General features: G+C 43.5%; 1 protein-coding gene across 1 annotated transcript in view; it reads right to left on the minus strand.

Moving 5' to 3' along the window:
• DOCK10 (dedicator of cytokinesis 10) overlaps window positions 1-20,872 on the minus strand; it is a 401,433-nt gene extending 380,561 nt beyond the window's left edge. Inside the window, exon 1 of the mRNA XM_073674692.1 lies at window positions 20,592-20,872. Within this exon, the coding sequence (XP_073530793.1) occupies window positions 20,592-20,693 (102 nt within the window). The 5' untranslated portion in view covers window positions 20,694-20,872. The remainder of the gene's footprint in view (window positions 1-20,591) is intronic.
• Window positions 20,873-22,225: the final 1,353 nt, after the last annotated feature.

The raw sequence follows: 22,225 nt of genomic DNA on the forward strand, positions 1-22,225 counted from the left end.
AGAAGAAATAGCACAACATGCTGCATAGAGAGATGAAATAGCGCAACATGCTACATAGAGAGAAGAAATAGCACAACATGCTGCATAGAGAGATGAAATAGCGCAACATTATGCATAGAGAGAAGAAATAGCACAACAGGCTGCAAAGAGGGAAGAAATAGCGCAACATGCTGCATAGAGAGAAGAAATAGCACAACAGGCTGCATAGAGAGATGAAATAGTGCAACATGCTGCATAGAGAGAAGAAATAGCACAACATGCTGCATAGAGAGATGAAATAGCGCAACATGATGCATAGAGAGAAGAAATAGCACAACATGCTGCATAGAGAGAAGAAATAGCGCAACATGCTGCATAGAGAGATGAAATAGCACAACAGGCTGAATAGAGAGAAGAAATAGCACAACAGGCTGCATAGAGAGAAGAAATAGCGCAACATGATGCATAGAGAGAAGAAATAGCACAACAGGCTGCATAGAGAGAAGAAATAGCACAACATGCTGCATAGAGAGAAAAAATAGCACAACATGCTGCAAAGAGGGAAGAAATAGCACAACATGCTGCATAGAGAGATGAAATAGCGCAACATGATGCATAGAGAGAAGAAATAGCGCAACATGATGCATAGAAGGAAGAAATAGCACAACATGCTGCATAGAGAGAAGAAATAGCGCAACATGCTGCATAGAGAGATGAAATAGCACAACAGGCTGCATAGAGAGAAGAAATAGCACAACAGGCTGCATAGAGAGAAGAAATAGCGCAACATGATGCATAGAGAGAAGAAATAGCACAACAGGCTGCATAGAGAGAAGAAATAGCACAACATGCTGCATAGAGAGAAAAAATAGCACAACATGCTGCAAAGAGGGAAGAAATAGCACAACATGCTGCATAGAGAGATGAAATAGCGCAACATGATGCATAGAGAGAAGAAATAGCACAACAGGTTGCAAAGAGGGAAGAAATAGCGCAACATGCTGCATAGAGAGAAGAAATAGCACAACATGCTGCAAAGAGAGAAGAAATAGCACAACATGCTGCAAAGAGGGAAGAAATAGCACAACAGGCTGCATAGAGAGATGAAATAGTGCAACATGCTGCATAGAGAGAAGAAATAGCACAACATGCTGCATAGAGAGATGAAATAGCGCAACATGATGCATAGAGAGAAGAAATAGCACAACAGGCTGCATAGAGAGAAGAAATAGCGCAACATGATGCATAGAGGGAAGAAATAGCACAACATGCTGCATAGATAGAAGAAATAGCGCAACATGCTGCATAGAGAGATGAAATAGCACAACAGGCTGCATAGAGAGAAGAAATAGCACAACAGGCTGCATAGAGAAGAAATAGCGCAACATGCTGCATAGAGAGAAGAAATAGCACAACAGGCTGCATAGAGAGAAGAAATAGCACAACATGCTGCATAGAGAGAAGAAATAGCACAACAGGCTGCATAGAGAGAAGAAATAGCACAACATGCTGCATAGAGAGAAAAAATAGCACAACATGCTGCAAAGAGGGAAGAAATAGCACAACATGCTGCATAGAGAGATGAAATAGCGCAACATGCTGCATAGAGAGAAGAAATAGCACAACAGGCTGCAAAGAGGGAAGAAATAGCGCAACATGCTGCATAGAGAGAAGAAATAGCACAACATGCTGCAAAGAGAGAAGAAATAGCACAACATGCTGCAAAGAGGGAAGAAATAGCACAACAGGCTGCATAGAGAGATGAAATAGTGCAACATGCTGCATAGAGAGAAGAAATAGCACAACATGCTGCATAGAGAGATGAAATAGCGCAACATGATGCATAGAGAGAAGAAATAGCACAACATGCTGCATAGAGAGGAGAAATAGCGCAACATGCTGCATAGAGAGATGAAATAGCACAACAGGCTGCATAGAGAGGAGAAATAGCGCAACATGCTGCATAGAGAGATGAAATAGCACAACAGGCTGCATAGAGAGAAGAAATAGCACAACAGGCTGCATAGAGAGAAGAAATAGCGCAACATGATGCATAGAGAGAAGAAATAGCACAACAGGCTGCATAGAGAGAAGAAATAGCACAACATGCTGCATAGAGAGAAAAAATAGCACAACATGCTGCAAAGAGGGAAGAAATAGCACAACATGCTGCATAGAGAGATGAAATAGCGCAACATGCTGCATAGAGAGAAGAAATAGCACAACAGGCTGCAAAGAGGGAAGAAATAGCGCAACATGCTGCATAGAGAGAAGAAATAGCACAACAGGCTGCATAGAGAGATGAAATAGTGCAACATGCTGCATAGAGAGAAGAAATAGCGCAACATGCTGCATAGAGAGATGAAATAGCGCAACATGATGCATAGAGAGAAGAAATAGCACAACAGGCTGCATAGAGAGAAGAAATAGCACAACATGCTGCACAGAGAGAAAAAATAGCACAACATGCTGCAAAGAGGGAAGAAATAGCACAACATGCTGCATAGACAGATGAAATAGCGCAACATGATGCATAGAGAGAAGAAATAGCACAAAAGGCTGCAAAGAGGGAAGAAATAGCGCAACATGCTGCATAGAGAGAAGAAATAGCACAACATGCTGCAAAGAGAGAAGAAATAGCACAACATGCTGCAAAGAGGGAAGAAATAGCACAACAGGCTGCATATAGAGATGAAATAGTGCAACATGCTGCATAGAGAGAAGAAATAGCACAACATGCTGCATAGAGAGATGAAATAGCGCAACATGATGCATAGAGAGAAGAAATAGCACAACAGGCTGCATAGAGAGAAGAAATAGCGCAACATGATGCATAGAGGGAAGAAATAGCACAACATGCTGCATAGAGAGAAGAAATAGCGCAACATGCTGCATAGAGAGATGAAATAGCACAAAAGGCTGCATAGAGAGAAGAAATAGCACAACAGGCTGCATAGAGAGAAGAAATAGCGCAACATGATGCATAGAGAGAAGAAATAGCACAACAGGCTGCATAGAGAGAAGAAATAGCACAACATGCTGCATAGAGAGAAAAAATAGCACAACATGCTGCAAAGAGGGAAGAAATAGCACAACATGCTGCATAGAGAGATGAAATAGCGCAACATGATGCATAGAGAGAAGAAATAGCACAACAGGCTGCATAGAGAGATGAAACAGCGCAACATGCTGCATAGAGAGAAGAAATAGCACAACAGGCTGCAAAGAGGGAAGAAATAGCGCAACATGCTGCATAGAGAGAATAAATAGCACAACATGCTGCAAAGAGGGAAGAAATAGCACAACAGGCTGCATAGAGAGATGAAATAGTGCAACATGCTGCATAGAGAGAAGAAATAGCACAACATGCTGCATAGAGAGATGAAATAGCGCAACATGATGCATAGAGAAGAAATAGCACAACAGGCTGCATAGAGAGAAGAAATAGCGCAACATGATGCATAGAGAGAAGAAATAGCACAACAGGCTGCATAGAGAGAAGAAATAGCGCAACAGGCTGCATAGAGGGAAGAAATAGCACAACAGGCTACATAGAGAGAAGAAATAGTGCAACCTGCTGCATAGAGAGAAGAAATTGTGCAACCTGCTGCATAGAGAGAAGAAATAGTGCAACATACTGCATAAATAAAAGAAATAGTGCAACATGCTGCGTATACTAATAAAATGAAAAACATTATGGAAACACAAATAACCCCATTACAGTCAATGATGTTTATTGGGTGCTGTTTACAACCAATATTTGACAGATCTGCCCACTGAATAAATTTCATATGCAGATGTGAACAGAGCCTAAAATTGATGTGAGCACCTTTACTGTTGATTTGTTTACAGATCGTTTAGGGTATGTGCACACGATGCAGAAATGCTCAGGATTTTTTCCTGAGCATTTCTGCATCTCCCTGGCAGGAAAAAACGCATACGGATTGTACATGCAGATTGTACATACGGTTTCCTGCCAGGGACATGCGGAAATGAAGGTGTCTTCACTTTCATTTCCGCATGCGGGTTGACAAGCGCTTCCCAAGCGATTTTAGCATCACTAGGAAAGTGCTTGTCAACTTCACACTATATAAATCCATGCAACCGGCATGGATTTATATAGTGTGTGAATGTCAAAAAATAAAAAATAAATCTATACGTTACCATCTGATGGCCCCCGGTGTCCTGCTTCGCTCAGTCCCGGCTACCGGCAGTGAAGACTGAAGGACCTGCCGACGTCCGCGTCACGTGACCCGTCACATGACTCTGACGTCAGCGAAGGTCCTTCTTCATTCAACCGCGAAGTGCGGGGAACCAAGCAGGAGCGCTGCGCGGGCCGTCAGAAGGTGAGAATATATATATTTTTTCTTTTATTCTTTTTTTTTTTAATGGTACCTGGGTCTGGATGAGAGTCCTCTCCTCCACACCCGGGTACCATCCGCACATTAGACCACATGAAAAGCGCATCAACATATACAGTGATGCGGATTCCATGCGGTCTAATGCAAGTCAATGGCACCAAAAAAGCAGCGTTTCCGCAAAATTAATTGACATGCTGCGGATTTTTGAGCGCAGCGTTTACGCTGCGGAAAAATCCGCATCATGGGCACAGCACATGCGGATTTCAATTGGGGAACATTGCTGCCCTTCTACCATGCGTTTTTCATGCGTTTCCGCGGCGTTTACGCAACTGCAAAAAAGCTGCGGAAACGCATGAAAAACGCATCGTGTGAACTCAGCCTTACTGTTAAGATATTTCTATCCATGTATAATAGGCAATACATAGAGGGTGGAGAGAAGAAGAGGTACTCGCGGGCAGGACTGACCGACAATATACAGTAACTGACCAACCACAGTATCTTCACCATAGAATGCAAATTACAATGCTTCCCAAACACAGCAACTATAATGCATCTGATACCGTCCCATATACTAGTCACAGCCTCCTATGTTCAAATACAATGCCAGAGAACATTTACCTTCCGAAGATTCCCTCGTCCGTGTTCAGCCAGGGAGCGTATTACACATTTATTAATCAGCACATACAATTGAAACCAGAAGTTTACATCCACTATATAAATGGACACATATGCATGTTTTTCTCAATATCTGACATGAAATCAGAATAAACCTTTCCCGTTTTAGGTCAATTAGGATTACCATAATTTTTAATATTTGCCAAATGCCAGAATAATGAGAGAATGTTTTAAGGCATTTTTATTACTTACTGCAAAGTCAAAAGTTTACATGCATTTCATTAGTATTTGGTACCATTGCCCTTATACTGAATGACTTGGGTCAAACGTTTGGGATATCCTTCCACAAGCTTTGGGCCCATTCCTCCTGACAAAACTGGTGTAACTGATCCAGGTTTGTAGGTCGCCTTGCTTGCACCTGCCTTTACAGCTTTGCCCCTAAATTTTCAATAGGATTGAGTTCAGGGCTTTGTGATGGCGACTCCAAAACATTGACTTTGTTATCCTTAAGCCACTTTGTTACCATTTTGGCAGTATGCTTCGGGTCATTGTCCATTTGGAAGACCCATTTCCCCCCAAGCTTTAACTTCCTGGCTGATGTCTTCTGATTTTGCTGCAGTGTTGCCACATAATCTTTTTTTCTCATGATGCCATCTATTTTGTGAAGTGCATCAGTCTCTCCTGCAGCAAAACAACCCCACAACATGATGCTGCCACCCCTGTGTTTCACAGTTGGGATGGTGTTCTCAGGCTTCCAAGCTTCTCCCTTTTTCCTCCAAATGTAACAATGGTCATTGTGCCCAAAAAGTTACATTTTAGTTTCATCAGACCACAAGACATGTCTCCAAAAATTAAGGTTTTTGTTCCTGTGTGCATTTGCAAACATTAATCTGGCTTTTTTATGTTTCTTTTGGAGTAATGGCTTCTTCCTGGCAGAGTGGCCTTGCAGCCCACATTGATACAGTACTCGTTTCACTGTGGATATTGACAGAATCTTATCAGCTTCCGCCATCATCTTTGCAATGTTTTTTGCTTTTGTCCTTGGGTTCATATTCACATGTCGTACTAAAGCACATTCATCTCTGGGACACAGAACCCGTCTCCTTCCTGAGCAATATGATGGCTGGACATTCCCATCTTGTTTGTACTTGTGTATACCATATTTTTCGGACTATAAGACTCAGTTTTTTCCCAAAAAATTTTGGTGGAATGGGGGGGGGTGTCTTATAGTCTGATATACATAAATACTGTGGCTGTGGGTGGCGGGTGATGTGGGGAAAGAGACAGTGGCGGAGTAGCGGTGCACAGGAGGCAGCAGCCGCCTGCTGCAGCCTACACTGTGCCCGCTACTAAAGAAAATGAATATTCACTGCTCCCCACGCCCATGGGCTTGGGGAGCAGTGAATATTAATTTTCCTTAATAACCGACACACTGTGCCTGCAGCGCGGCTCCTGGTATGTATGGCACCCTTCATTCCTGTATGTATGGCCCCCCTCATCACAGTATGTATGGCACCCTTCATCCCTGTATGTATGGCCCCATCATCCTGGTATGCTTCGCACCCCCTGATCCCCGTCACGCTGCACAGAAAAAAAAAAAAACTTTCATACTCACCTTCTCTCTCCTCCAGCGCTGTGTCCCGCTCTGTGCCGGAATAGTCACTGCTCCCCACGCCGGGACTGCATGCGTGGGGAGCAGTCACCATTCATTCTCCCTAATAGCGCGCACGCTGTAGCCGCAGCACTGCTCCTGCTGCGCTCAGCTGTCAGTGTGCCCGCTATTAAAGGCCATGAATATTCACCACTCCCATGGGTGAAGAGTGTCGTATATACCAGGAAGAGGAATGAAGGTACCAAACATGCCAGGAAGAGGGATGAAGGTGCCATACATAACAGGATGGGTGTGAGGGGGGCCATACATAACAGGATGAAGGGTGCCATACATAGCAGGAAGAGGGATGAGGGGGCCATGCATACCAGGATGGGGGATTGGGGTGCCATGCATACCAGGATGGTGGATTGTGGTGGTATGCAAATCAGGATGGGGATGAGGGCCACGTATAACAGGAAGGAGGGGGCCATATATACCAGGATGTGGGATATTAACCGAATTGGGGGACATTACCCCTATAACAGTGTCAGAAGCAGACCCCCTCCCCCTTAACAGGGCATCATGACCACATTTTTTGCTTACATTTTTTTTTCTATTTTCCTCTTCTAAAGCCTAGGTGCGTCTTATGGTCCAGTGCGCCTTATAGTCTGAAAAATACGGTAATTGTTTGTACAGATGAACGAGGTACTTCAGGTATCTTGAAATTGTACCCAAGAATGAGCCAGAATTGTGCAAGTCCACAATTCTCTTCCTGATATCTTTGCTGATTTCTATACATTTTCTCATGATGCTACACAAAGAAGCAGTGTGTTTCAGGTATGCATTAAAATACATCCACACGTGTGTCTCTAATTAACTCAGATATTGCCAAAAACACATCAGAAGCTTCCAAACACCTGACCTCATCATATGGGCAGTCCAGAATTGTTTAAAGGCATAGTAATCTTAGTGCATGTAAACTTTTGACTTTACAGTAACTAATAAAAATACCTTAAAACATTCTCTCTCTCTCATTATTCTGGCATTTGGCAAATATCGAAATTATGGTAAGCCTAATTGACTGAAAACGGGAAACGTTTATTCTCATTTCATGTCAGATATTGAGAAAAACATGCATATGTGTCTTTTATATAGTGTATGTAAACTTCTGATTTCAACTGTATGAGTGTGTGCAGTATGTGCCTCTGTCTCGTTTGTGTGACCCAGCAAAGCATTTTTAACATATCTTTATTTCTGTATAGAAAATCTGTTTCCTGCAGTGCACACAGGGGAAGGCGATGGTGACATGGGAATCTGTCCTTCACATACTGATGCTATTCCCAAGGTCATTGATTACACTGCTTTTAGGGAAGGTTAAAAGGCTAAATTACAAGCTATTTATACATGTGCTTGTGACATTTTACATCCAAGTTGAAAAAAATCATTTTGAAACATAGTGCACTTTCTGAACAGAACAGAAAAACGCATCATGGAGGGCTTTTTGTTCTCTTCAGACAATGGACACCAAACGGAAACCAGATGGACCCCATTAAAGTCAATGAGGGCTTTCTGCTACAGTTGGCCCCATTTCTGTGTGAACAGAGCTTAAAGGGTTATTTTATGGCTTTATTATATTCTTCTTATGCCAAAAGTTCTGTAATACACTTTACAATTTAGTATATTAACATGTATTTGAAGAGTTAATTCTCAAAAAAAAAAAATTCCCTTGGGGTTCGACTCCATCCTGAAAGCGGCAGAGGTGCGCATGCCCAGCCTCTGCTCCTTTCATTGTTTATGCGACTGTCGGAGAAAGTACATCTTGGGATCACTGGGTGTCCCCGCGGTCAAACATTCATAATCACCAAAGGATAACATTTCTTTAGGGTACAACATTTTAACTTAGTTATTTCATCAAGGCCACCTGTCTATGTCCTCTTATAGTATATGGCTTAAAGGGAGAGCCCTTCTGTAAGGCTTCATTCAGACGTACGTATTTTACTTACATGTTCTTTCTGCGTTTTTCACAGAAAGAACATGTACCCATTTTCACCTGTCCGTATTTTTTTTTGAAGGCCAAGTTGCAAGTCTCCAAGATCCTATCCCAATATGTAGTAGGTATAATAATGATAATAATATTAGCAAATACCTCTAATTATAAATGTATAAATAGAGTTGTAACTCCAAGCGTGGTAAATGTCCTAATTGCATGCAATATGCAACGAGCACCAAGGAGGGAATAGCGCTAGGACAACATAATATACATACAAATGATATAAATCTTTATTAAGAAATATAGTTAAAAGCAAGGAATAGGGAAATTAGTATACAACATGGCACAATGCAGATATGAAAGGTGTGGGAGCCCTAGAAAGAAGGTAAAGGATGTAAGGACATATAATAAGAAGAATATATACATATAGACTCACCCACCAACAACCCGACGCACGTTTCACTAATGCTTTGTCAGGGATGGCCTTAGGATTATTATACTAATAGTACATGCAGCCCATGTACTCACATTTCTAAGTTAGGCCCTCTTCACACGTTCATTTTTTATGCCCGTATGCAATCAGTTTTTTAAGAACTGTAAATATGGACACACGCACACCCATTGTATTCAATGATAGTGAGCACGTCAGGTTTTTTAATAACCAGCAAAGGCTACACAGACAGATGCAGGCTGATCTTAGTAGGCTGGGAAAGGGCCATAGATATTGGCCCCCTTCCCAGACTAATGACACCAGCCCTCAGCCTCTCCAGAAATGGTGCATCCCCTAAAAAGGGGTGACCCCACGTAATTTTATTTTTGGGTCCCCGCTTTTTTTTTTTTTTATAACTGTAATTTTTATTACAATTTTTCACATATTTTAGCAAACATAGAACACAGAAAAGTCATTCACATTTTCATATCAGAGAAACACTTAGGCCTCCAACAGGCTGGCCCATTAGAGATCACTTTAAAGCTTTCAAATTCAAATATCTGATATGAGATCCATTTTAAATAACAGTCCATGAAACACAATGAAAAAAAAAAAAGACAACACAGAGAGAAGGAAGGGAAAGGAAGAACGATATAGACAAAAGATCAAGAAGCAGTTGATCATTCACTACGCTGCGCCCAATAGTAGTCCCATGGGGCCCATACTGTCTCGAACAGGTCCATCTTTGCATTAAGACTTGCGGTCAAGGACTCCATCCGCCTCACATCACAGACCCTAGCGTAGTACTCTTGTCTAGAGGGTGGTGAGTCCCTTTTCCAGCAAAGCGCAATCATGCATCTCGCTGCTGTCAACAAGTGGAGGAGCAATTTGGAAGAATGTCTATCCATTCCCCCAGGGGTCACATTGAGAAGGAAAACAGAGGGCTCCAGAGAAATCTCTGTAAATAGCACCTCCTGAATCAGTTTTCTTTTTGTTTCCCAAAAGGGAACTATTTTGCTGCAGAACCAGAAAACATGTGTCAGAGTGCCGACAGATGATCCACATCTCCAGCATATACTCGGGACCTGCGGGTTCATTTTATTCAGGACATCGGGCGTGTGGTACCAATGCATTAAAATTTTATATTGGTTCTCCTTGTATAGGGTACAGATTGATGTCTTAGCTGCTTTAGACCATATTGTCTGCCATGTCTGAGGGGAAAGCCTCCTTCCCAAGAATCCCTCCCACTTAGACATATAAGGGTGCTGGAAGATGGGTCCACCCACCGGTGAATTGATTATTTTATATATATCCGAGATCAACCCCTTGATAGAGGGACCTCTCCTGCACAGCCTCTCAAACTCTGTGGGGATGGACACTTTATATGAGCCAAACAGGGATTTTGCAAAATACTGAATCTGTATGTACTGATAGAATTCCCGGTTAGTGATGTTAAAACTTTCTTTTAAATAATCAAACTGATGTATTACTAAGGTGTTTCTGTCCACTATATCCGCAAATCTAAACAATCCTGCGTTGATCCAGGGATGAGCCATCGATGATTCTTGGCTCTGAGGGAGCAAAGGCTGAAAGACAAACGATATCATCGGGGAGTGTTTAGAAGAAAGAGGAAATCTCCTCCTACAGGTGTCCCATATGTCTCTAGTGAATTGCATAGGGCCCAGTAAAGTGGTTTGGAGTTTAACAGATTTCTCAGACCACAGTAGTGAATTCGGATGAACTCGGGCTGTCCATAATTTTTCAATTTCTGTCCACTTATTATATGCCCAAAGGGATGACCACGAGGAAATCCTTCTCAAGTGAGCCGCCCAATAGTATTTAACCACATCCGGGACCGATAACCCCCCTGCTCCCTCCCCGAGATCAGTACCTGCTTGGAGATTCTATGCCTCCCATTATTCCATATAAACTTCATTATACAGGATTGGAGAGCCCTCAACTCCCCCATAGGAACCCCAACTGGCAGAGTTTCAAAATAGTAGTTGAGTTTAGGAATAAGAGACATTTTAACCGCCGATATACGCCCCAAAAATGAGATATGAAGATTGGCCCACTTGACCATAAGACCCTTCAATTCTTTAAAAAGGGGCGGAAAATTATGAGCAAACAGGGTCCCATAGTCTGACGTCATGTTAATCCCCAGATATTTGATACTCTCTGACTTCCACCGGAATTTGTAATTCAGTTTAAGATGATCTAATTCTTCATGGGGAAGGTTTAGTGGAAGTGCCTCTGTTTTTTTAGAATTAATCTTATATCCTGAGATCATGCCATATTCCCGAAGTCTCACTTTAAGATTAGGGAGGGTGATATGCAGATTCGTGAGGGTCAGTAGCACATCGTCTGCAAATAGGGAAATTTTAAATACTTTACCCCTTACCTCCACCCCCGATATGTCAGGATTAACTCTTATTGCTGCCGCTAGAGGCTCGATACACATGGCAAACAAGAGTGGGGATAAAGGACAGCCTTGCCTTGTACCATCTGCTATAGAGAAACTGGGTGATACACAATGGGGAAGTTTAATGGACGCCGTGGGAGAAGAATAAAGGGCCTTTAGTGCTGTTAGAAAAGCACCTGATATCCCAAAACTCTTCACTGTCTCAAACATAAAGGGCCAATTAAGGCGATCAAAAGCCTTTTCCGCATCAAGACTGAGGAGAAGCGCCCGAGACTTATTCCTATTGACCACATCCACCAGGTCCACAGCCCTCCTTGTGTTGTCTCCTCCTTGCCTGAAGGGCACAAACCCCACCTGATCCTTATGAATCATGTGCGGGAGCCAGACATTCAGTCTATTTGCAAGGAGACGGGTAAATATTTTTAAATCCGAGTTCAAGAGGGCTATGGGCCTATAGTTGGCGCAGTCAAGGGGATCTCTACCAGCCTTGTGAATTAACACCAAATATGAATGAGACAGCGAGCTAGGAATCGGGGTTCCCATCAGGAAGGAGTTAAAAAGGTCAACCATATAGGGGAGTAGTATATCCGCAAAAGTTTTATAATATAGATATGTCAAACCGTCCGGGCCTGGTGACTTACCCAGGGGCAAATCTTTCAAAATGTCAGTTAATTCTTCAAGAGTGATCTGTTTGTTAAGGGACTCTTGTGCCTCCGTTGAAAGAACTGGCAGACTAATCCTCCGAAAAAAGCTGTCTATCTCTGATCGCCTATATTCTGGATTGCCTGCCAGTGGGTCCTGAAGATTATAATTTCTTATAAAATTTATAAAAGATATTTGACAATTCCCCCGGGTCATAGTGGGTAGTTCCCTCATCGTCTCTAAGAGCCTGAGGAGCCGCGGCCACAGAGCGATCCTGCAATTGCCTAGCCAACAGGGTATGGGCCTTGTTCCCTTTTTCATAATATCTCTGTTTTGAAAATACAAGCATCTTCTCCACTTTACGGATGGAGAGATCCTTCAATTTGTCCCTAGTGGCCAACAGCTTCCTCAGAGTCCCAGTTGACCGAAAAGAGGCAAATCTACGTTCCAGAATGCGAATCTGAGAATTAAGATTCGAGAAAAGTTGCCTTGAATTTTTTTTAAGCCTCGCTCCCTCTGCAATACAACACCCTCTTATTACCGCCTTATGCGCTTCCCACAAAATAGGAAGGGAGGGCACAGATCCCAAATTTAGTTCAAAATACTGGGTTAAATGATTTGATAAAGATTTTTGAATACAGGGATCCTTTACCAGAAATTCATTCAGTCGCCAGTGACAGGCTCTGCAGGAACTGAGACCCAACTTTAAATTTAATATTACCGGCGCATGATCCGACCATGTTATGGACCCCACCTCCACATTCTCTAGCATTCTAAGTGTGACAATATTAGCAAAAAAGTAATTGATTCTGGTATGAGTCTGATGCGGATTTGAATAAAAAGTGTAAGCTTTTTCTTTGGGATGATCTATTCTCCACATATCAAAAAGGGAATTTGCCCGGATCAATTTTCTAAATTCCAATAATAATCGGGACGAACCAGCAGATGGCGGGTTCCCCCTCAAAGCAAGCCTATCATTTATTTCTGAGAACGGGATATTAAAGTCCCCCACCACCAACAATGCCCCAGGCTGCAGCCGTCGAAGGCTAGTTAGAACCTTGCGAATAAAGGGTATTTGGCCCGAATTTGGGGCGTAAATGTTGCACAATATTATTGCTTTGCCCTGAAAAAAGCCCTCCAGTATCAAGAATCTACCTGCCGGGTCCTCGTGAGATTTGAATTGGACATAAAGTTTTTATAAGTATGGCCACTCCACCCTTTTTATTATTATTATAGGCAGAGTAGGCAGAAGGGTAATGATGGGCCGCAAATATAAACGTCCCACTCCGGTCATAATGGGTCTCCTGTAAAAAGGCAATGTCCGCTCTCTGAGCCTTCAACTCCTGCAGTGTGAGCCTTCTTTTTCTAGGGGAATTAAGCCCCTTTACATTCAAAGTGATCAACTTAACCATTGCTAGTGAGAAAAGGTGAACTACTGCTTATAATCATATTCACTGACAATCGTTGCAGCCTCCCGCCCCATAATGACCTGCCATGGAGCTTCATGAATGACCCCTGCTCTCTTGATAAGGAAAAGAAAAGGTAAAAAGGAGGGAGGGGAAAGACAGTGGGATGTGGGGGAGACACAGACTGAAGCAAACCAAAATTAAGAGAAAACATGTACAAATATCAAAACAGATCAGAACAATTTTCCCAAGAGTAACTCTTGGAGAAGGGTTGTTACCGTGGCACAAGGTGAGCCCACTAAGTTCAAAAACGTACTATGCAGTTAAGGGAAATCACAATGTCCTTGCTGTCCAACAACCCTTTGGAAAAATATATTGGAGGGAGTCCAGAAAAAGGGAAAAAAAAAACTTCCTGTGAGAAGAGAAACAATAACCAAAATCCTTGTCCCAAAACCCAAGGAACCCCACTGAGCATTTATAAACAGGTTGTCAAAGTGACACTTTAAAATATTCATTCATTTAAGGCATAGAAAAATATCAAACATAAGTATTTCAGAACTTGACGTCGAGTACCGGCTTGTAAGTGAAAAAGAGCGATAAAGACAAAAAGTAAACCCTCAAGCGAAGCCGCTTATGCTCCGGGTTTTACAGTCAACCATAGTTATTCTTATGCACTCCAGAGGGCGGGCCCTGCTCTCCAGGCCTGCGAGGTGTCGTTCCCTCTTTGCCCCGCCTCCCCACCTTTTGCCATACGGGAGGTGGAGCCTCCGGGGGGAGAAGATAGCGGAGCACTGCCGACACCCCATCCCTGCGAGCCATTAAAGCAAAGGGGAAGCCCCATCTATAGGGAATCTTCTTATCCAGGAGCATGCTGAGCAGAGGATTAAGATGCTTTCTCTTCTGCAGGGTAATTCTAGACAGGTCCGGGAAGAGCTGGATGTCCGCCCCCCTATACTTTATGGCTTTCTGGGCCCGTTCCTTGGCCATTATCTTTTCTTTCAGCTCAAAGTCATGCAAGCAGCATATTACATCCCTCGGAAATGCTGTAGTACCTTTTGGCTTCAAGGCTCTGTGAGCTCTATCAAATTTGATCGAGGCAGGCTGACTATCACCCAGGATAGAGTTAAAGATCTCCTGAAGTATAGCTCTGAGATCCTCCACCCCCTCCGACTCGGGGAGACAAGTCACCCGTATATTGCTCCTTCTTCCCCTATTATCAAGATCTTCAATGTGGGCATGCATATCCTGCATCACTGATTTTTGCTGGGTGGTCACTTGTTGTAGTTTTGTTACATGAGCTCTAGTAGTATTATGATCATCCTCCAGTATTTCTATACGATTTGCCAAGTGCCTCAGGTCTTGTCTCACACAAGCAATCTCTGACCTGCAGGTATCCTTGACTTCCTTTATAAGGTTTTTGAAGTCTGTCTTGGAGGGTAAATGCTCTAGGTAACTCTGCCATGCAGGGGCACAGGCTCCCAACCCCCCATTCATCCACAGTACAGCCAGGGGAAGAGGACAAGTCTCCACCCCCTTTACCATGGACAGTGAAAATATTCCCCTCTCCCTCAGTCTCCCCGGCAGCCTCCCCGTCTTCTGATGGGGGCTGGGGATGATCAGCAGCACATGCTGTTATCTGTGCAATTGTCTGTGGGGAGGAGGGGGAGGGGGGCTCTGATGTGCACCTCGTGTGAGTTGTAACAGTCTTATTTGCAGAGGAGACGACTCTCACAGCTCTGCCTCGACTTTTTGCTGTTAGGTGCCCCTGCAAATCCACATCAGCAGGGGCCGCAAGCTGAGATTGGTTCCCACTCCCCTCACCTCTGTGCTCTGTCTGAGGCTGCTGCAGCCCGGTCGGTTCCAGCCAAAATTGCTCAAGGGACACCATGAGGTGCTGAGTCCTTCTGAAGAAAGGTGTCCAGTGCGGTCGCTATCACTGGCCCTGGAGTGGATGCCGGTGTCCTAGCACGTCGTGGCCCCATGTGTGCTGTAATTGAGGTGAAAATGCCGGCACTCTGCCTCTTCTATGCCTCTATTGTGTTCAGCTCAGCAGGAGCTCCTCACACACACTTCTTCTCACATTGAGGTCCTGGCCACGCCTCCCCGGGTCCCCGCTTTTTAATAACCAGTAAAGGCTACGCAGACAGCTGTGAGCTGATATTAATAGGCTGGGAACCTTTATGGATATTGGCCCCTTCCCAGAATAATAACACCAGTCCACAGCTGTCTGCTGTCCCTCAGCTGCGTAATAAAAATGTATTCAATAAATTCAAGTACAGAAAATTACACACGCAAAGAACTGATTATATGTCACACTGACATTTCTATCTATGTTCCTCATTGCTATCTAACTCTATCTTTGAACATCTTTAATACCTACCACTCTTTAATTTCTATGATGCATTTCATTCCATACATGTCACATGGATACGGACAGCACATGGACACACGGATGTCACATGGATGTCACAAGGACACGGACCATGGATCTCACCAGTACTGTTTTTTCCAGTACTGGAAACACCAGGAAGTGTGAAGGAGGCCTTACCCCAAGACTTCTATTCAATGTGAATAGCAATTCAGTACTGGCATATATCTTTTTGGGTTGGCTTCTAGTAAAGGCTCTTAATAATGAGGCCTCTAATTGGGCAAGTTGGCCCCGTATAGTTGTCCCCCTCCCAACATCATCAGAATAGATATGAACACGTGCTTTATCACTGAATGTTCAAGTGACCTAATATTATAAATGCAATTGTTTTCTGCTAATATTTCAGCAACTCGTAGTAAAGTAGAAGCCGCCAGGACAGATATTACTACCGAGTGGGACTACAAGATAAGCAAACCCCATTTCCCTTTTTCACTCACAGTATTACTACGTGTAACCATGAACAAGCATCTTCCGGAGAATAACCTCATTGTATTTTGTATTTCGTCAGCTGACATATAGCTTTATTTCTCAACAACACGTGTGCTCATATCCTTGAGTGGAGATGCTCCCATCATTTTCCACGGTCTTGTCACTTCTTTTAGAATTACACTGTGCCATTCAAATAAATGTGCAAACCCCTCGGACTGCTTATTTGGGAGAAAATAAGAGCAGAGAGGCCAAATCCATCCAGTCCAAGGCTAAGAGCACATTGCTGACTGATCCAGACAAAGTTAGAAGAGTTCTCCACTACTAGACAATCTCGACCTAATCAATTCAGGACCCCATATAAAATAAAACACTGTACTCTCACCTCCCACAGCGGCGCCGACATTCCCAGAGAGTGACGTGACCACAACTTCACATCACCGCCGGGAACTGGAGGTAAGTATCCCTTGTTTTTAGAAGATATGGGATCGTGAATTGATAAAGCTGGGGTTGTGTAGTAGTGGACAACCCTTTTAATGATTAGATGTTTGGTGGATTCAAGGGGTTGTCCGGTAGTGACATATTAGTGGCTTATCTCAATTTGAAATCCATGGAGTTCCAACACCCAGCACCCCCATGATCTGGGGACATAAAACAAGCCCTTAACTTGTTTTCTCTGGAAAACCCATTTAATCACCTATCCAGAATATAGGTGATAACCTGTCGATCACTGGGGGTGTAGGTCGCCCATGTGCGACATACACTGCATTCATTCCCTGTGAAGCGGCTGAGGGCTGAGCCACTTTTTCGGCAGCCCCACGGATAATGAATGGAGCAGTAGTCAGGTAATAAAGGTTGCCGGGGATAAAAATTCCCCTTTCTGCTGAACGATGCAGGTTCCAGCAGTCGGACACCCAGCGATCAGCAAGTTATCATATATCCTGTGGATAGGTATTAATTTGTTTTCAATGGACAACCCCTTTAAGGCTGCCAGGTGCAACCAGGTGGAAAATATTGTAATATAACTAAAACTGAGAAACAAAAGTATCCCCATCCTATTAATTCTGTGCCTTCCGCGCACTGTCGAACCCTTATGGCCCCGATTCTTCTTGTTTAACATGTGATCACAGGGGCCATTGCTGCTGTATGGGGTTTGTGTACATATCATGGTGGAAGGCAGGCTAGAATCTCATTTACAGTATAGACCAAAAGTTTTGACACACCTTCTCATTTAAAGATTTTTCTGTATTTTCATGACTATGAAAATTGTACATTCACATTGAAGGCATCAAAACTATGAATTAACACATGTGGAATTATATACTTAACAAAAAAGTGTGAAACAACTGAAAATATGTCTTATATTCTAGGTTCTTCAAAGTAGCCACCTTTTGCTTTGATGACTGCTTTGCACACTCTTGGCATTCTCTTGATGAGCTTCAAGAGGTAGTCACCGGAAATGGTTTTCACTTCACAGGTGTTCCCTGTCAGGTTTAATAAGTGGGATTTCTTGCCTTATAAATGGGATTGGGACCATCAGTTGTGTTGTGCAGAAGTCTGGTGGATACACAGCTGATAGTCCTACTGAATAGACTGGTAGAATTTGTATTATGACAAGAAAAAAGCAGCTAAGTAAAGAAAAACGAGTGGCCATCATTACTTTAAGAAATGAAGGTCAGTCAGTCCGAAAAATTGGGAAAAATTTGAAAGTGTCCCCAAGTGCAGTTGCAAAAACCATCAAGTGCTACAAAGAAACTGGCTCACATGAGGACCGCCCCAGGAAAGGAAGACCAAGAGTCACCTCTGCTTCTGAGGATAAGTTTATCCGAGTCACCAGCCTCAGAAATCGCAGGTTAACAGCAGCTCAGATTAGAGACCAGGTCAATGCCACACAGAGTTCTAGCAGCAGACACATCTCTTCAACAACTGTTAAGAAGAGACTTTGTGTAGCAGGCCTTCACGGTAAAATAGCTGCTAGGAAACCACTGCTAAGTACAGGCAACAAGCAGAAGAGACTTGTTTGGGCTAAAGAACACAAGGAATGGACATTAGACCAGTGGAAATCCGTGCTTTGGTCTGATGAGTCCAAATTTGAGATCTTGGGTTCCAATCACCGTGTCTTTGTGCGACGCAGAAAAGGTGAACGGATGGACTCTACATGCCTGGTTCCCACCGTGAAGCATGGAGGAGGAGGTGTGATGGTGTGGGGGTGCTTTGCTGGTGACACTGTTGGGGATTTATTCAAAATTGAAGGCATACTGAACCAGCATGGCTACCACAGCATCTTGCAGCGGCATGCTATTCCATCCGGTTTGCGTTTAGTTGGACCATCATTTATTTTTCAACAGGACAATGACCCCAAACACACCTCCCGGCTGTGTAAGGGCTATTTGACCAAGAAGGAGAGTGATGGGGTGCTACGCCAGATGACCTGGCCTCCACAGTCACCAGACCTGAACCCAATCGAGATGTTTTGGGGTGAGCTGGACCGCATAGTGAAGGCAAAAGGGCTAACTAGAGCTAAGCATCTCTGGGAACTCCTTCAAGATTGTTGGAAGACCATTTCCGGTGACTACCTCTTGAAGCTCATCAAGAGAATGCCAAGAGTGTGCAAAGCAGTCATCAAAGCAAAAGGTGGCTACTTTGAAGAACCTAGAATATAAGACATATTTTCAGTTGCTTCACACTTTTTTGTTAAGTATATAATTCCACATGTGTTAATTCATCGTTTTGATGCCTTCAGTGTGAATGTACAATTTTCATAGTCAAGAAAATACAGAAAAATCTTTAAATGAGAAGGTGTGTCCAAACTTTTGGTCTGTACTGTCTATACCAGGGCATTCAGGAGATGCATGATTTGTCATCTTGTTATTGGACGGTGCCTCGTTTGTAGTGTTTCCATAAGGATCTGCTTCAGAGAAACGACTTGCACTTTCTTTTTCCCACCAGGAGTTTCTCAAAACCTTTTCAGGAAAAATATAACATTGAAAAAAACTCCTAGTGAACAGCAAAGTAGATTTTCCATAGAAATGAATTGGAAGACTGGAAGAGCGGATTCATTAAAAAAAAAAAACTAAAAAATTTCTGTTTTCTTAACATTAGAGAGCCGAGAGCAGGCAGCCATGAATTTGTGGTATCTGTGGGGTTTGGTAGTCATCACACCCCTCATAGAACTCCCTGCCAGACCACAGATGCATGTCACCCATGGGTATTGGTCAGAAACTAAAATGTAAAATTTCTCCTGTTTATTCGCATTTTTTTAGGCAAGAAACATCATGGTCACACAGTGGGGTTTTTTTCTTCTGCATTTTGTGATTCTTAAAAAATATATAAATTTATACATAATATATATATATATATATATATATATATATATATATATATATATATATATATATATATATAAGCTTGGCTTTTTTTGCCACATTGTGGATTACAGACCTACACTGTATTGCTAACTCTTTCGAATACATGTTTTCTTTGCTGTGTTTTTGACACTACAACTCATATGGTTCTATTACAAATCTTTGAGTCAGATAAAGAAGTAATCACATAACTTGTAATGTTAGAAACTATTTCAAAAGAGGAATATAAAGTGCAGATATTAAAACTCATTAGGGTTGGTGTCACGAGCATATCTGAGGCTGGTGAATTTGGGTCCAGACACTGCGGTCTGCCCTCAGACATAAGGCTATGTTCACACTATGAGCTTTTAATCTGGCAGATTTTCTGCACCCATTAAGTAAAATAGGTTACTTTCATTTTTTTGACAATAAGCAGAATGAAAAACTCATCGTGTGCACATAGCCTTATGAATTCCCACGCTGCAAATTTTGTTGGGGAAATTTCCACAACTGAATATTGGTTCTAGTTATCCTAATGGAGTGTTTAGATTACTGGGGTGTTTAGATTAATGGGGTGTTTAGATTAATGGGGTGTTTAGATTACTGGGGTGTTGAGATTAATGGGGTGTTTAGATTAATGGGGTGTTTAGATTATTGGGGTGTTTAGATTACTGGGGTGTTGAGATTAATGGGGTGTTTAGATTACTGGGGTGTTTAGATTAATGGGGTGTTTAGATTACTGGGTCAGCTGCAGAACTTTCCACTACAATTGTAGATTCTTTTTCTTTCCAACAATCCTGATCTGCAGATTCTTTTTTTTTTTACTTTTTGTACAGAAAAAAAACAAAGCAACAAAGTGCATGCACAGTGTGAGGAAAGGATGCCATGGAGAGCAGCACAGATCGTGCAGACCTGCCATTACACGGGTGGCCCTATAGGCGCCCTGCCAGCACTCACCCTGCGCTGCTCCCTGCTCACTGCCTTGGAGGCGCTCTGCCTGATCTCCGCCGCCGTGCCCGGCTTCAGGAGGCTTCTGGTGAATCTCCGGGAAGGTTCCATCAAAGCGATCACCGGGGGCAACCGGCCGTCCAAGGGGAGGGAGGCTGCAGAGGAGGCGGGAGGACGGGATGGGGCAGGCGGTGCGGACAGGTCTCCGGGGCGGGCGGGCAGATGATGGCACGTCACCCGCTCTGCTGCGCTGTGACTGCTGCTCTGCAGCTCAAGGAAGCGGAACTCACTTTCTTCCTCCTTATCTGACTTGATACAAAGTTCAGCAGCGTCTTCAGCCGGGACTGGGGTCACAGTGTGCGATCCCCGGGGATCCCGGCTCACAACTCTCCCAGCAGATGCTACAGACGTGGAATGAATTCTGCATGTGCTGCTGAGATGGAAGAACCAGCACCAATGTCACAGAGCGATCACCCACTAGTGTCTGTGTCAGGAAAAGTCTGGTGGCTGCCCATCCATCACAGGGCTCATATCACCCAGCTTTCCCAGGCTACGTTCCCACTATAAGCGTTTGATGCGTTATTGACCCTGCAGAATTGCTGCCCCATTTCTGCACCAATTATGTAAATGAGGTTACTTGCGGTTTTAGTGTGTGTGATACTTCCTGGTATTTGATGTTGACAGAACCTTGTTGACAAACTTAGGTGCGGATTACATGTGTTTTTGATACTTTTCCCAGGTGGAAACACACTAGAAACACTTGTCAATTTTTATCTGTGGATTTTCCGCATCTAATGTAAGGCTGTGTGCCCACGATGCGTTTTTCAAGCGTTTATGCTGCGGAATTTCCGCCGCGTAAGGCTGCGTGCACACGATGCGTTTCCGCTGCGGAATTTCCGCAGCGGAAACGCTTCAAAAACGCATGGTAATCCGCACCCCATGGTCCCCAATGGCATTCCGCAATGTCAATGCACATGCTGCGGATTTTTCCGCAGCGTTTCTGCAGCGCTCATAAATCCGCAGCATGTTCATTCATTTTGCGGAAGCGCAGTGGAATGGCCGCCATTGACTTGCATTGAGACGCATAATATCCGCGTCTGTACATTTGTACAAGCGGATATCATGCGTCGCAATGTGCGGATGGTACCCAGTTCTGGAGGAGAGGAGACTCTCATCCAGACCTGGGTACCATTCTACCTGTAAAAAAAAAAAAGAATAAAATAAAAAATAAAGTTTATATTCACCTGTCCGGCGGCTTCTCTCTGTTTGCCGGCAGCGCTTATCTTCCAGGACCTGAGATGACGTCGCGGTCATGTGACCGCAGGCTGTCTTGCGATAGCCTGGCTACCCGGAAGAAGCCAGGACGAGCGCTGCAGCACACGCCGGGGCATCGGGGTGAGTATAGCTTTATTTTTTTGATTTTTACGGTCACACTATATAAATCCATGCTGTTTGCATGGATTTATATAGTGTGACCTAGTTGTCAAGCACTTTCCAAGTGATGTTATTGATGCGCCCCCTGGGCCAGTGTTGTTTGGGGGATACCCGGAGCCGGATCAGATGGGGGTTGTAGTCTCCGAGTGGCGGTGACCCGGTCCGTGCCCAGGGTGTCAAGCTCAGTGTGTGGCAGTCCTACAGATGTT

This window comes from Phyllobates terribilis, unplaced genomic scaffold, assembly GCF_046119375.1.
Source record: "Phyllobates terribilis strain yellow unplaced genomic scaffold, ASM4611937v1 Scaffold_3__8_contigs__length_932513732, whole genome shotgun sequence".
Classification (NCBI taxonomy): Eukaryota; Metazoa; Chordata; class Amphibia; order Anura; family Dendrobatidae; genus Phyllobates; species Phyllobates terribilis.